Source organism: Aythya ferina, assembly GCF_964211825.1.
Source record: "Aythya ferina genome assembly, chromosome: 20".
NCBI lineage: Eukaryota > Metazoa > Chordata > Aves > Anseriformes > Anatidae > Aythya > Aythya ferina.
The window spans coordinates 5,571,394-5,587,681 of NC_140318.1; the positions used below are offsets into that span (position 1 = coordinate 5,571,394).

At 51.5% G+C, this 16,288-nt stretch overlaps 1 protein-coding gene across 2 annotated transcripts in view; it reads right to left on the reverse strand.

Moving 5' to 3' along the window:
• VAV2 (vav guanine nucleotide exchange factor 2) overlaps window positions 1–16,288 on the reverse strand; it is a 123,554-nt gene that overhangs the window by 36,439 nt on the left and 70,827 nt on the right. For both annotated transcript variants that reach the window (XM_084494303.1, XM_084494304.1), the window contains exon 3: window positions 8,323–8,381. In XM_084494303.1, the coding sequence (XP_084350429.1) occupies window positions 8,323–8,381 (59 nt within the window). The remainder of the gene's footprint in view (window positions 1–8,322; window positions 8,382–16,288) is intronic.

The following is a 16,288-nucleotide window of genomic DNA, read 5'->3' on the forward strand; positions in this document are numbered from 1 at the left end:
CATTCAGGCAATTTTCCGGGGCACGGAGCCCCCTGGAAAAAAAAATGCCTCTCTGCAAGGAAATGCAGGAGCAGCCCCCAGCCGGAGCACACCACGCCGGGGATATTCAGTGAATATTTCAGCAGGCACCTAATGCAGAAGCAGCCCTCCCTTCTCTCCGTGGTCACTCGGGGCCATCCCACGCTGTATCCTCAGCAGCCATCCCCAGGCTCTTCAGCAGCGATGCTTGCAGCTCGGCGCGCTGCCTGCTCTCTGCTCTGAATTATTTAACGAGGAGAACTAGGTAGGCTGCAATTCTCCAGCAGCAATAAGCAGGAAGATTTATTTGTGAGCATATTTCAGCGTCTGGTGCCTTGTCCTAGCAACCGAAGCCAGCTGCTCACCTCTGGATGCCATCACAGAGAGTACAGAGGGTCAGGGATGGGTCGGTTTTACTCGGATCATTTGGTTCAGTAGCATCTTAGCCTCAAATTCGTGTATGATAGAACAGGGTGAATCCAGTGTGATTATTCTTCTATTTCTCCTCTCTGTCTCCATCCTGATTTCTTGGGGACAGCCACCAGCCCCGCTGGCACGGTGGGGTTTGCATGACTTGTGTGAACGGCCACAGGAGACCACAGGAGGTGGCTCATCCCTCGCCAGGAGCTGGACTCCAGCCTCCAGACACCAGCATGCTAATCTTGTCCCATTTTCCCAAGTCCAGGGATAGCACTTTGGTGCTTTAAACAGCAGGCTGGGTGTGTGACGCCCCTGAAACCTGAGCTGTGCCCATCTGCTGCCCCTTCTTCACGGGATTTCTTGGTAAATGGAAAGGACCAGAACCTGAAACGGGTACAAATGGGCTTCTGCAGCTCTGCTGGGATGGATGGGGCTGTGCTGAGCGTCCTGTGCTCAGGATCTGGCTGAAAAATGTTTTCGTACGTGGGATCTCCAGACTGTAATCACACCTTGCAGTAACTCACAAAGCCACGGCTGGATGCGCAGATCCTCCAACGAGCCCTTTCTGAAGAAGGCCTCATGGAAAGACAGAGAAGCCCAGGACTCTGATTTCACCAAGGTTTTGTACTTCAGGCTTTCAGCATGAGTTTGGGTGTTAGGTTAGCAGCCAGCCTCGGCTCCTGGGCTTTTGGGTGAGTCTGGGTGCGCACACGGACCCGTGGGACCTGCTGGCCAAGGCACCCAGCATGCCCACACACTGTGTCACATCTGCTTGCAGGACACATACTTGGGGAGGTGCTTGCATCCCAAATACAACCATGTACGAGGAGAAACCCTTCCAGAGAGCTAAAGGAAAAGAGTTCAGACCTCATCCATCCGAGGATCCCAGCAGCACCTTCTCCTTACCGAGAGCATTTGGCGAGCAGCGTGCTGACGGCCGTGGGGCGCTCGCTCCTCAGCCCCTGGGGTGACGCAGGACGTAATGCTTTCATCAGCACAGCGCCCGTGGGGCCGTCCAAAGAAACCATGTGGTTCTGCAAGATGTTTGCATGCAACCGAGAACGCGTCCGTCATCGGCTTCGGGGGGGTGAGAGATTTATGGCTGCAGCGAGAGGTGGGTGTGAGCTGACCGGGGGGACCCAGAGCTCCTTCCCCAGCTCTGCTCTCACGCCGGGCACTTCCCCAAGCTTTGGTTCCCCTCTGTGAGATGGGAACAAGCTCGGGGAATGGTTTTGGTCAAGCGCTATGAGACACACAAAAAGCATGCTCTTAATGTCCGATTCTCTAAAGCAGGATGGAATCAATTCTCCCCGCAGAACAAGACACATCGGAGCATACCAAAAGCTGCTGAATTTAATTAAAATCATGCTATTGTGTTACATTACTCATCTCTGGAAAGAAGCACCTCGTGCTGTGCCAAATTTTAGACACGTCTTCTGAAAAATTATGATTTGCTTTTATTTGTGGTCTGGAACTCGCAGAAATTCTCACAAGATTAATTCTGATAGAAATTCAGCGGGGAAGCAAGCAAGCTACATAATCAGATAACACAAAGATGATGATTTTGCAGGAGAGTACTTACAGCATTCAGCACAGCGAACTGCACTGTGCCCAAGGGTTAGCTGCATGCCCTGATTTATCTTTAGCTCGAATCTGAACCAAATATTTCTGGAGACTATGAGACAAGAAAATAACAGCTCGTATAATTTTATGTTTCAACACATTATCGCATTTTTAAAAAAAAATTCTCATGCAGCAATGCTTCGCTCTGGAAAGTGGCACGATTTCCTCTTCACTTCAGCTCCGCTTTGACAGTAACAGATGGGTAAAATCAAAAGGGGAATCCAGAAACATCGTTCCCAAAGAGAAGTACCCTCTGGGGTAACAATCCCTAGGAAGGGATGTGGTCCAGCTCTCTGACTCAGAAAAAAGCCTGATTTAAAAACATTGTGGCTGAAAATCAACGGCCAGCATGGTAAACACGGGCAGTGCCAGCTTCCCATGTCCCAGTGCTGGGGGAGGGCAGCAGCCCATCCCCAGGGCATGTTCCCCCTGGTCTCCTTGGGAGCATGAGGACAAATCATACCCCACAATAGTTAGTTACACCCCGCAAAGCTCCTCGATTGCCTGAATTTGCAAATCTCTCTGAGCCTTGCTCTTAACATGCGGCAAAGCGGCCTGAGGAAATCTTTCAGTACTCCGAGCAGCTGTTTCCCTGCTGTACCTGAGCAGCTGCAGCCCTCTGAAGCGCTCGCCAATAATGACAAATCTCTCCCCAAATTCATACTCCTGCCTGCTCCCAGGTGCGTGCCAGGACAGCCACCCAGACAGGGCCCTGCTGTGTAACACCAGCCAGACCCAAACTGGCCCCTGGCCTCAACAGCACTGCCTGTGCTCCATCAGGAACCAAAAGATGTGCGTTCCCCTCGCCAGAGGGGTGCAAAGCGATGTGGCTTGGCCCCGAGAGGAGGCAGGACCCGATCCTGAACCTTCACATCCCCAGCGCTGGCAGCTGCCCACCTCCCCGCCCCTGTTTTGGATCTGTTGAGCCTGAAACCCCTCTGCAGGCCTAGGGAAAGTACCGAATTTCAGCACAGCCTTCCCCACACCAGCCCATGTGCTGACACCAAGCAGAGGAGAAGGCTGTGGGTGCTCTGCCATCGCACCCAGAGGTGGGAGGCGAGGCAGGGAGGGACCCCGAGGGAAGCTCAGCACCTTCAAGGCAACGAGCCGTGACAAGGCTGGTGAACCTAAAGAGCCAGCAAGCCCCAGATCTCACCACTAAGCTGAGCTGTTCACTTCAGGGCTGTACCTGCATTACGCAAGGCTGCTGGTGGGGAGGGGGCGAGAAATTGCCTTTGCTCCCATTAGCAGATTCTTACGGGGTGACCTCCCCGGCCTACAAAGCGGCCTTGCATGAAAACACGTCAGGGAGATTTTTCAGCCTCTCTTAGGAGTGAGCCTGCAAGGATGCATGCTTGCCAAAATAAATGTGCTGAAAATGTCTTAGCTGGGAGAGAACTGCTCTTAGCCAAGGGTCCTGCCTGTGGACAAATGGGGCTCCTAGTGAAGGTCTGTCCGCATCACAGGAAGCCATCTCCACTTGACCCCACAATTGCAAGGTCTGTGGCTAAATCTCCGCAGTTTTGGGCTGCTCAGGATTGATGTTCAGCAAGGCAGATGTCTGCAAGGAGCCCCAGGACAGGTATGGATGGTTTTTATCAGCTCGGGTAACGCAGGTGTGTATTTTTATGCTGTGTCCCAGTCCCAGACTCCCCAGAGCACGAGAACACGCTGCACAGCAACAGCATGCAATTTTCAGGACACGGATTCCTTACACAGCCTTCTAAATCCATTTTATAGCAACACTTAAAGTGAGTACAACGGATACACAACAGCAGTAAAAAATATAATGGGCAGAGCGCAATCACAGGGAGCGCGCTGGCGATGAATACAACAGCCCTTGTAAAAGCAGCCGTACGGGAGGAGAGGTCTGGAGCTACCTTCCCACCAGCGTCTGCCTGAAGACACTCCAGGACTTAATTGTTAGCGACTTTAATTGCTTGCCTTTTTCACACACGGCTGGATCTGCCTCCTGCATTGAGCTGCCATCACTGGGGAGGGGGGCCCACAGCCTGAATACAGCATCCATCGTGCTGGAGAGTCTGCAAATCCCCCCAGTATTTCCACTACTCCCCTCCTCTCCCCCAGGACAGCTAGGGGAATGTCTCCTTGACCAGCTATGCCTGGGCTTGTGCCTTCCCACCCCAGCTCCCAGACCTGATCTCTGCTGACCTCATAGGAAGCCTCTTCGTTACCTTAGGGAGACCTTTGCACTGTGGAAATGAAGATGTTAAGAGCAACGGGGCTGGACTCAGAGCATGTTTAGCACCTCCCAACAGCCCCTGCATCACCCCCAGGATGATTTAATTGATAAATTCCCTTCTGCTCGGGCAGGGAAGGCATTGTCGTGCTGACAGCAGCATTACAATCCCATGAAAGCACAGGCAGGATGCTCGTGGCTCTCCCTTCCCAGCCCACACACACACCCTGATATTATTGGCAAGCCATTAAGCACAGGAACTCTGGGGATGATAAGGCTGCAGACCTCATTTTAGGCACGGCAGTCTGTTTTAATAGTTTACCTGGGCGAAACCGAGCAGTGCTGAGCCTCACAAAGCAGGGTCATTGGGAAATCTTTGGGTTAAATCCCTGCTGACGGCAGGGTGCTGGGACCTGCTGCTGCAGCCTCTCATCGCACCACACCAAGCTGGCTCAACACCAACAGCCTGGGATTTCAGGGGGTGCTACACGCAGGGAGGTTACTAGCCAAGAGACATGGCATTTTGGCTTCTACCTATTTATTTGTTCAAATACAAATAATATTTTTTTTGGCAGGCTGGCCTCGCTGTGTTTGTCTTGCCTTTGCAAGCAAAGCCTTGCAAATAAACAAGCAAACAAAAAAATCCCTACAATTTATTTTACAAACGTGCTACCAGGTGGCTGCAGCACTCCACTCTCTTGGGGGGGGGCCCCACACAGCCATCCTCCTCCTCCTCCTCTTCATCCCCCTGCACAGCTAAAGCACCGCCACTGTGCCCGCTGGAGACCCCGTCTGCTTGACAAATGCTGCTTTACCCCTCCTCCCCATTTGCAAATGTTTTAAAATCTATTTTATTAACCGCCATGCCTTCTGAAGAAAGTCACTTAGAGGCTCGCTTCATATCTAAAGGATTTACTTAGATTAAGGACCTCGGTAAAAGGCCTTTGAGCACGCGAACCCCTTCCCGTTCTCAGATGGCTTCCCTGCGCACGCATTAAAAATGCATGCAGGCAGCATGAGCCAATATTCCTTAACCTCCTGCTTTGCTTGCAAAACTCCGCTTCCAGGAAAAACAAGCATCTCGGGGAGATGAAAACACCCGGTCCCCCTCCCACAGCTCGCACTCAGCCCCAGGAGCTCGCCAGCACCAGGTGCAGGCAGCCGGGGCCAGGAGTACCATGGGCAAGGGGGAGCGACCAGGGCTGTGCTGGGAAAGGCTTCAAGAAACCAAGCTGCCAGGAGAAAACCCTGGTTTATTTACAGGGATCTGCAGCAAGAAGTCCTGCTGTCCTCCTGAGAGCTGAGAGTTTGCTTGAGGAAGCTCGAAGGGGAGCTGTCTGGGGACAAAAATAAAATAAAAAAAAATCTCAGGGATTTCCCAGAGCCATGTCCAGCACCTGGGGGCAGAGCCAGGATCTGCACACAACGGTGTGCATCCCCCTTCCTTCAGCACGCTTCTTCCTCCACAAAACCGCCTTTCCTCTCTCTGATGGACTCAAAGCCAGAAGACGTGCCCTTTTCAAGGAGACTCCAACAAGGCTCTCATCACTGAGTGGCTTCTTACGCATCCAAAAATGATGCAGGTGTGCAGCAGCCAGTGGCAGCCCTTGGGACTACACGCTGCCTGAACTAGTGGGAACCCAGAGCATCCACGCTGTTTGCACCAACAGCCTCGTGCAAGGGCCTCCCACATCTCTATTTCAGCATCCAGCAGCCTGCCGGGAGTTCATCGGTGATGCCACGTGCCAAAAGGTGCCACTGCTTTGCAGGGGACTTCTGAAACCTGGAGCTGAGAGCAGAGCAGAGCAGAGCAGAGCAGGGCAGCAGGAGATGTGCTGCGCGGGCTGCAGCCACCCTGGATTATGTCCAGCCCTCGCAGAGCACTGCAAACAGCACAGCGCACTCACGCTCGTTTTTTTGCCATGTTCTGCTGCTTGTAGCTTGTTCCTCGGAAGAAACACTCTGTCATCTCCACAGAGCTATCCTGATAGCTATCTGATTTACTCTGTGAAACAGGCATTCTCTGGCAAGGGTCATGAATCCACAAATTATTAGCCAGAAAGACTTACATTTTCTTCACTGAACAGCATAGAAGATTGATTTTTATTTTTCTACCCTGCATGCCATAGAACTTACTTAAGGACATGTAATAGGCTGGTGGACTTATTTCGTTCTTAATTTGCCTCATCCTGAAGCCCTAGACCTAAAATACAGACCCGCATCCATACTGTGAACTGCACAGTGTTTAGCGTGTTTTTTTGAGCACTGTGCCTAAGCCAACGAGATTTTTCCTCTTTATTCTAATGGCAGCATCTCCCCGGAGGGAAAGCAAGGGACCCCAGCAAGCAGTCCCCTTGGGGAGCTGGGGCTGCTGATTAATTTACAGCAGATTCCCCCGGATTGACCGAACTCATCTGAGATCAGCTTCTCACCTTGGCTCGGGTGACGGTGCAGCAAGAAATCATCTAGCTAGAAAAAAAAAAACCTGGCAGCAATGGGCAAAACGAGGGCTCTGGCACTGTGGGGTACGGCGGTGATGGGAAGAGACAGCCCCGTCGGGGGATTTTCGGGCTGAAGGGAGGGAGAGCATTTTCTGTGCTTACAATGGGGAGGAGGAGCAGGGTTAATACGCAGGGAAAACAGAGCTACACACAAAGCCCCGCTAAGCTCTCTGCTATTCTTGTGTAATTACGGTGCCAAAAGGCTTCCAAGATAAGGGATTTTAGTGGGGACTGTAAATGCTGGTTGTAAAATGAACGAGAAAAAATCAGCACATCCACAAGACGCCTGCATCCCGAGCAGCAAACCAACCTTCCCCAGGACTCTGGGCTATCCTTGATAATAAATATCCCCTAACTTAGAGCACGCCTTTATCCCTCCGTGTGCTTTCCTTCGCTCCCCGAATCTCCCCCCGCTCCGGGTGGGATCTGTCAGGTTTGGATTTAACAGATGGGAAGACTCAGAGTTTGTTTTACACGTGAAAAGCTGTTCCCCTCCAGCAATATCAGTGCAGTCAAGGCAGGAAAAATAAAGCGAGATGTTAAGAAAATAAAGTTCAGGCCGTAAAAATCGTGGTGTGGGGTGGCTGGTATGGGTGGCGGGGCTAGGAGTAAAAGGGGGGGTTTCATCCAGTCCTAAACCCCAAAGCTGGCCCCACAGTTTGGGGCTGGCCCCAGGACGCAGCCACAGCCCAGTGTGATGCTACACCCTGATCAGAACAGCAGCAAGACAAGATCCAAGGAAAAAAAAAAAAAAAAGCAAGTGTTTTACAGCTTGGGGCATAGGAGACGGAGGGGAAAGGGAAAAAAAAAACAACTACCAATTAAAAAAAGAAGGGAGGAAAGGTTCTTCAGGCTGAGAACTCTTCCCAGTTGTATCTCAGCCTAATGAGCAGACGCTGCCTGATTAATAATATAAATGCACGCAAACAAGGGAACCAATTGCAAACAAATTGGGTTGAACTGAGCAAAGCGGGTCAGAGCTCTGCTGGATGGGGCTGTTTGCTTTCCTAAAGCCCTTCTCCAGGGCTCGAGGCAGGAGCAGCCGGTGCAGCAGGCAGCTCTCGCTGAGGCCAGGCCATTTATTTGACCCCATCAGACAGGCAGCCATCAGGTGCCTTTCTCACCCCAGGAAGAGATTTCCCAGTTGCTGGCGAATCCGGGTCACTCCTGCAGCTCCCAACATCACCAAGTCCCTGGGAGGACAGCGGGTGTGAGCCCAGGGGACAGGGACAGGGGGTGGCAAGGAAGGGGATGGGCATTTCTGACCTCCTGGGACAAGGGGAATTGCTTGGCAGCAGCAGAGGAGACCAAAGCAAAGCCTCCATCACCACAAACTCAACCCCACCCTTTGTCCCTCCCTGGTGCATTACATTTTTGTGGCTTTTTCACTTCTTTTTTTCTTTTTGAACTATTCCTGAGCAGCTGGCAAGGTGCTTTTACATCCTCAGTGTCTGCTTAACCCTAATTTATCCCAGTCCCGTTGATGTTTCTGATGCGATTAAATGCTATGAGTATATATAGAGGTACAACATTTAAAGTATCACATCGAAAGGATCTTACCTAATTCCTTTGGTCTGAGCAATACTGTGGAAGGAGAGCCTGGATACTGCCGAGATCACCTGGAAATGAGAGAAAAAAAAAATCCTGGTGTGCTTATTGAAGACAGAGCAAGGCAGGAGGGCACCTGAGGACCCGCAGCACGGGATTTGGGGCTGAGCTTTCTGCTCCCACAGCCATCCACTGAAATGGATGTGCTCCAGTGCCCCCATCAGTGTCACAGCACATCACCGTCAGGGCTCGGAGGATACTCTCTGAGCAAACACCGCTTCTGCTTTTACCACTGAGCATAAAAGACCCTTAACCTTCAGCTATAAAGATACACATCCAGCAGCGTCACCCAGGGAAGCTCGGTCCTGCAGCTCCTGTAATACCACCAGACCTGCTCCAATGGGTTTTATGCAGCATTGAGAACCACTGGGGAAAAAAATGTCTTACTTTGTGCTTTATTTCAAAAGGTTTATAGTGCCTCGTGCCTCATTCTACCACCTCTTTTCAAGGCAAACGTCCCGACGTTGAAAGGTTTTGACTACTCACACTTCCATAAAGAGGCACCAAAGAGGTCAGAGCTGAGCGCAGACCGTTGCCTTCTTCTGGAGAAAGCAGACAGGAGGGGTTCAGCATGAAATATTTTCACCAGCATCACAATCAAGACACCAGCTTTTTCTGAGAACTCTCATTTTTGATGCACGCTCCTTTTTTTAATTGCTACTCAGGGTTTTAAGTGAAGACAAAGAATGGTTTCGGGCACTTAAAGATCCCAAACTACAAATTTTAGTGATATTCATCATTTCCAAGCTAGAATGAAAAACAAACCTATTATTTTTGTAATGGTTTCCTGCCCACTGGAATGAATTGAGGTGCCCGTGTCTGGGATGCACGTAAAGGACTTCAGGAAAGGTCCCCGTGCCCAGGGCACTCAACCCCAGGCTCTCCGTTGAGCAGATGAAGTCGAACACTGCAGAGATTTGGAGCTGCCCCGCACCTAAACCCAAAAATGCCAACCAGAGTCGGATCACGGATCCCCATGCAAATCCTTCCCTCTGTGTGCAAACCCCAAGCTCAGTTTGGGGGACGCACACATGTGGCTCCACTGGATGCCCCTGAGCCTCAGCTCCTCCGGCTGCAGCAGAACCGATGCTTCGTGCTCCAAACCTGTCTCCTCCTGTCCTGGCTTTTGGCCTCCTGTCCCCACACTCGGACCCAAAGTCAGGGCAGCAACAAAGGAGCAGCCACAGCCTGGCATTTTGCAGCCGACTTCCACTCGGAGAACAGAGATGCTGAATTATTCAACGAGGCAAATGAGACGCTGTGAATGGCAAACCTTGGCCAAGTTTCGCCCTGGTATAAAATGTCCCCGATGGGCATCTAGCACAGAGAGGAGCCACAGAGCAAGAGGGGATTTTCTGCTCACCTCAGAGCCTTTATCGTCCCCCGTATGATACTTCTAACAAAACAGAGCATTACCAAAACAGCCTTCCACTTATTTATTTATTTATTTAAATAAGATGCTACCCCTGACAGTTCCCTCTAATCAGAAGATATGGATAAGGGATTTTTTTAATTAGACAAAACATCATTTTTGCCACGGTTGTCATGAGCTTGTTTTGGCCTATTTCTCACCCTCGGGATCCCATCTGGCTGGCAATCAGGACACCATCCCCGCCTGCCTGCCTTTTCCAGCGATGCCCTGGAGCTGCTGATCACGGCCCATAATTACCGGGCAACCAGAAGAGGAGCCGTAAAGCTCCTCCAGCAGAAGTGTAGCCCCACAAATGTAAATGCAGCGAAGTTCCCCATTTTACTGTAATCTAACAAAAAAGAAGCACGGGCAAAGGTTGAACTCCTCCACAAAATGTGCTTTGGCCACGTGCTCTGTGGCCAGCATGCTGCAGGTGCCCACCAGATTCCCACCTCCGTCCTGGGGGGGCACTGAGCCAGCCTGGCTCTCCTGGTCCCTCTCACAGTCCTGTCTTGGCCGTTTCTTGTTTGCTTTGGTTTTGGGAAGTGTCAAGCAAAGATATGACTTCTGGTAACATCGCCCTTCAAACAGCAAACCTAATCATTAAAGCATAACTGGGACTCAAAGAAGTCAGGTCTTACTCCCCAAATTATCAACAACCTAAAAGACCGCTCTGCCCGTATTATTAAACCCCTGTGCTTCAGCATCCCACCTCTAAATCCTGCCAGACTGACTGCACCCAGGCTGGGCGAGAAGTGGCACCAAGCCCATTATTGTCCACAGACTCAAGGCAGAGCCCGGTTGCCAGCTGGAGGGACCACAAGCCAGGGGCTGGGGGCACCGTGTGGCCCCAGGGACATCCCCTCCTGAGCGGGTGAGTCTCATCTACCCTCTGTTATTAGGTTCGCACAGTCCAGAGATCAGTTTATGACTCAGACAGCTACGATGAGGGTTTGACTTCCAGGGAAATCTAAGAGAAGCACGCTGTTCTCCACGCCAGGGCTTTTTGCTTTGTTCTTTCACAAAACCCCCACATCTCTGAGCACCCTGGCACATCAAAGCCCGGGACCTGTTCCGGGTGAGCCTGCCTGTGATCAGGCTCCAAATCCATGCTCAGGGCCGCAGCAAAGCGACCCACTTTCTGAGAAGGATTGGGTACAAAGAAGCCTTACACCTCCAAAAACAAGAGTGAGCAGTGACTGTCCAGCACTCAGCAGGGTTTTTCCAAGGAGGAATTTATTTATTTTTCGCTAAGGAGGAGCTGGGGGCGAGGAAAGCCCCGCACAACCCTAGCTCCTGTGCCAGCACCAGCCAGGGAAGCACGAAGCGTGCGTTTAAGAACAAGTAATCCTTTCAATTTCAACAGGATTAAACAGCATTCTTAAAAGTAAGTAAATCCTTAAGTGTTTGCTAAACTGTGTCATTTTCCCCATAAAACAGGTTCTTATGTGCTGAGAAACGCAGTTAATACTTCCTGCCACTCCCGGCTATCGTTTTCTATTAGGCAGGGCAGGAACTGCTGCGCTATGCAGCCAAGCAGCGGTTGGCACAAGGAGTCCCTGATCTCATCCGAGGCTTAGTTGCTCCTGCAGTTCTAGGACATATTAACACAGCTAATACAGACATGACACTAAGTGGAATTACAGTTCGCCAGTTATTTATACCTCCCCCTTCCTTTAAGGCAGGCTGGAAACGCAGAAGCTTTGTTTCCCGAGGCAGACAACACGCCCCCAGACTTCTTATCAGCTCCCCGATGATTTATGCCAATTACTTCAGACGTTCAGACCTTCGGGCATCCCCACTGCTCGAACCTATGAAGCCATGAGGAGGCTGCAGCATCCTCAAAGTGCTACAGGAACACACCAGGAGCCTTGAGCAACAATTCCCAAATGTACAGCTCCCTTGGACCATGCTGAAGAGGGCTCCAGTGACCAAGCCCATGGCACAGCCCGGTGCCGTGCCCCATCCCGCAGCCCAGGGGAAAGCCCCGTGCCCAGTACCGGCAGGGGGAGGTTTTGCAGAGTCATTTCTACACTCTGCTTGGGAAAAACACACTTGTATGGGCGCGTTTGTCTTCTGGGAGGAGGCGGGCTGTAGGCTTAAATAAGGTCTCATGCAGGTTATTATTATTATTATTACTTTATCCAGTTCTCAGCGGAACTTCCTCCAAGAAAGCCGCGCTCAGTGTGCACATGTTGCCGTAAAAGCTAGGTCTAAGGTGACAACAAGATGCCAGGAACAGAGCTCTGGGGGTACAAAGTGCAGGCAGAGGTAGCCGTAACCCACAGACTGGTTCCAGCAGCTGACCTGCACTGGGTTGGGAAATCCCTGGTGGTTTCCCCGGGCAGGGTGAGGGACGCTCTCTGCATTCCTGGCATTCCAGCTCTCGGGTTTGCTGCCATGAGCCAAACCAAACAATCCAGCTGATCATTCACCAACCTCGTGCCCCACGGTACAAGAGCGTGGCTGTGGATCAGCCCGAGCAGGAAGGCAGCGGGAGGGCCAGGGACATGGCTTCAGAGCCTGAGCACCACAGGCCTCACGGAGAGCCTCATGTTCAAAAGGCACCGAGTTCTGCGCTTCCAGAAACAAAAGCAGGTCTCAAGCCAGGTTCCTCGAATTCACCGGTCACTTTGCACAGATCCTGGCTGAGCAAAGAAATGGGATTTGTGCAAACAAACAAACAAACCAAACCAGCAAAAGCCCCACACCGTAAGAAAACCATTAATATTCATCTTCCTTAGAGCCAATGCTTTCTTTTAGGAATTACGGATTTAAAAATAAACTAAAACAAAACAAAAAATAAATTAATATGCTTACTGCTCTTCTATTTCCTCCAGCATTGTTTATTTCTAGCGGTATCTCTGCACATCGAGAAAACTAAAATAAACTCTCGTTATTTGCAAAAACAACCCGAGGCAGCTGGGCTGGAATACACTTTGCATACGAGGAACTCCCTAACCCTGCAGTTAGGAGCAAGCTGCAGGGGCTGGAGCCAGGCTTGTGGCTTGTGCAGACCCTAGCGAGGTCGTCGTGTGTTCCCAGAACAAGAGTATTTGCTTTGGATGAAGGCAGGAGCTCAGCACAGCGGCGATAAGCCTGGGCAGAAACCTTGATGTTGCTACCTCTGTGCACATGCTTCTTGGGGGAAAGGTTTCAGAGCCCGAAATCACATGGAAAGATTTGACACCTAAACTCGGGAAGGGCAAATAAAATAGAACGAAACATAAATAAAAATAATAAAATAAACTAAAAATCCTCAGACCAAATCCCCTGCCTCAGTGTGGCTGGGAAGCAGACCCCAAGCTTGGATACCAGCTGGCTCAATTAGTGCTGAGCTGGGTAACGGCATCCAACAGCAACACCAGCATCGTGAAGAGGTGCAGGGACAAGGCTGCCAAACCAAAGCAGCTGTGAGATTGCTGCGAGGCGCCAGCAGGACGTGCCCCAGACAGCTCAGTTCGTGGTGCTGGTGGCAGTGGTCCCTGCACACCTTTGCCCACCCACCTGCCGGGGAGCATCGCTGCACCCCCAGGGCCCAGCACCCACCCCAGCACCTCGCACCCAGCTCCACGTGCACACGGGGGCTCACAGCCAAGGCAGGATATTTGCAAACCAAAGTGTCCCCAGCAGTTTTTCCCATCACTGCCTTTTTGCATGCGCCTCTCCCATGACTAACACCTCGGGGAACCCAGCCCCGCGTCCTGCAGCACTCTGTGAGCCCCAGAGCATGTGAGCCAGCCCCAAATGCGCAGCTAAAACACAACCTGCTTGCTCCGGATCCATTATTTACGCTCTGCATGCTACTGCACAGTACCTATAAGGCCCGACAAGCCCAACAAACATTAAACCTACAGCTGGTGTCTGCTGCCCCTTGAGCATCCCACAGATGTCGCAGGGAATTCCTTGCACTAACATCTCCGGGTGCAGCCCTGTCCTGCACTGAGAGCACTGCTAAGACAGGATAGGACCTCCAGGTTTGCAGCTCCCCTGACCTCTTAAAGCTGTGCATGAAGCATTAAGGGCTGTTTTCAAGTGGTAAATGCAATCCTAAAGCCCAGATGCTGATTAGGAGGAGAGCTCACCAGGGATGCTAACGCCACCAGCCTCACGGCAAGCTGGACTCCTAGCTGAGCAGCCAGTCTGCACGCTGGGAGCAGGATCTGCAGACACAAGCTAGATTTTGCTTCCAAAATTCATCAAGGATAGCCAGACCTTCCTTTTCTAAAGGGAATCTTGATCTCGAGAGTAGCAAAGGGTTAAAACAATCTGAAGTGAGCATCTGACACAGATTGTCCCCGAGACCTCTTAGCCACAGCTCAGAGCGCCCGTGTCAGGCTGCGTTATGGTCACAGGGACAAGCGATTACACCTCTCAGGATAATGAGGTTAAGCCCCCTAACAGCAGTGCCTCGTCAGAGATGCGCTTTCCAGATGAAAGCACCTTTACCCAAACCAACAACTCCTCCGAGGAAGCAGGAGGAGGGTGCACCAAAGGTCTGCGTTATTTCCTTGCAGAGCGGCAGGGGAGGGACTCCATCAGAAAAGGGCACCTGTGTAGGTGTAATTAAAAATAAAGGGCTTGAGTGTGTACAGGGCTTTTACAGCCCTCACTTGAGAGGTCCAAGAGGCCATCCCGAGGCGATCAGCATCGCCCCGCTGGGTATGCGGGCAGGGAGTATGGATTTGCTCGGCTGGTCCTTTGAAAAAAGGGTTATTAAAGCCAGCATCATGCCGCATTAAGCCCATGATTTGCCCACGTTAAGTGTTGGGGATGCAAATACGCTTTCATCAAAGTCACTGGCAAAGTCTCTGCTGATTTGCAGTAGGAACAGGTCTTGTATCATTCCAACATGCCTCGTTCGAGGAATTTGGGGGCAGCATCTGTTCTTGTGCAGCCTTACAACAGTGGGCAGGCATTGCAAAAGCCGATATATCTCCTGACAAGGAGGAGAAAAGAGGAACTCAGGTGGATTTATAGCTAATGGTAGAAAAGCTCTGCACTGTACCATGCTGTCAGAAGCTTCCCTGACACATACAGCCCCTTTCCCATATTTATGGCACTGACCTGTCTTTCACTATCACACGGTGTTGGAGGGAATGTTTTCATTCACCTCTTAGTCCCTGGTCCCTAAGGCCATAAGGAGGCACCTGTGCTCCTCGGTTCCTTTTGTAATAGGGATGTCCCCATCCCACAGCCAACCCTCAGAGCCAGGACCAACACAGAGCAGGTCCCTCACCTCCCGGGACACAGAAACGAGGCAAAGGCAGGAGAGGGCAAGAGCAAGGCAGGTCGACACGCAGAAGTACCAAGAGGTGCCGCTGGATGCACCGTGCAGCTCCTCACCGCCCCCAGGCACAGAAATCAATGCCCCGAAACAAACCTCGAGGCTTTCTTTACACTGCCAAGTGCCTCTAACACAACAGCAATAAATACTTATTCTGCTACCTAATGGCCTCTCCTCTCCGACACGGATGCTGAGTCTCTGTCTCATGCAGTTACCTCTGCCATCACTATCTGACATCCTGGCAACGACTGAAGCGGGGAGCCAGCTTTGGTGGGACTTTAAAAGAGTGGGGGAAAAAAAAAATCCAAGCACTTGAGGAAGTGAACTAACACCACAGCCAGCAGGCACTGAGACTGTACGTGCTGCTGGAAGCACGCTGCACCTCCAGCAGGGGAATACAGGAGATTTCCTACTGGGAATATGTCAAGAGATGACTTTGCCCATAGCAGCACGCTCCGGGAGGTCCCAGAGGGCTGTCGTGCACATCAGGTCCCCCAAAACCCGGTGGTGTGACTCAGATGGTCACAGGGGAGGCGACTTTCCAATTCCACATCCTCCTGCAAAGTCAATTTGCACAGAAGTTGCAAGCCATTGGAAATAAGCCAGCTGTTAGCACGAGAAAGGAAGGCAAACGAAAAGCTTCCATGTCCCAAAAGTTATTTGTGGGAAAAGCTTGTTAGCACCTCTAAACACTGACTTGGGAATGAGTCACCAACATGCCACAAGTGTGGGTGTAAGGTGGCACCAGCCATCTCACATTTCTGCATGATACGGAACAGCATTAATTAAACAGGAGCCGAAACCATCTTAGCCCTGGTGTGCAGCAGTGCGTGAAACGAGCCGAGGATCAGAGGGACATGTGGGTAAACAGCAGGCTCGCAGGGCGCCCCGTCCCTCCTAGCAAACCACAAGGAACATCCTTGGCTTGTCGGAGATGGCAACTGGACAAATGCCCCAATGGGACAGACACAGGAGAGCCATCCTGGACTGGCTTTAGCAGAGGATTTGTCCTGTCTTGCTGTCCAGAAGGTGGAGGAGGATGCGATATTTTACACGTGCTGATGGAGATTTTAATTTCATTCACACCCGTGCACTTCTCTCTGACCATCAGTCCGTTCAGGAGAGCTGCCTGGGCATTCCTCTCCCCCTGAACACAACCCTCGTGTCCCTGGGGGGCTCCAATGTGCCAGCAGTGCCCAGGGACCGCTGTGTCACCTCCC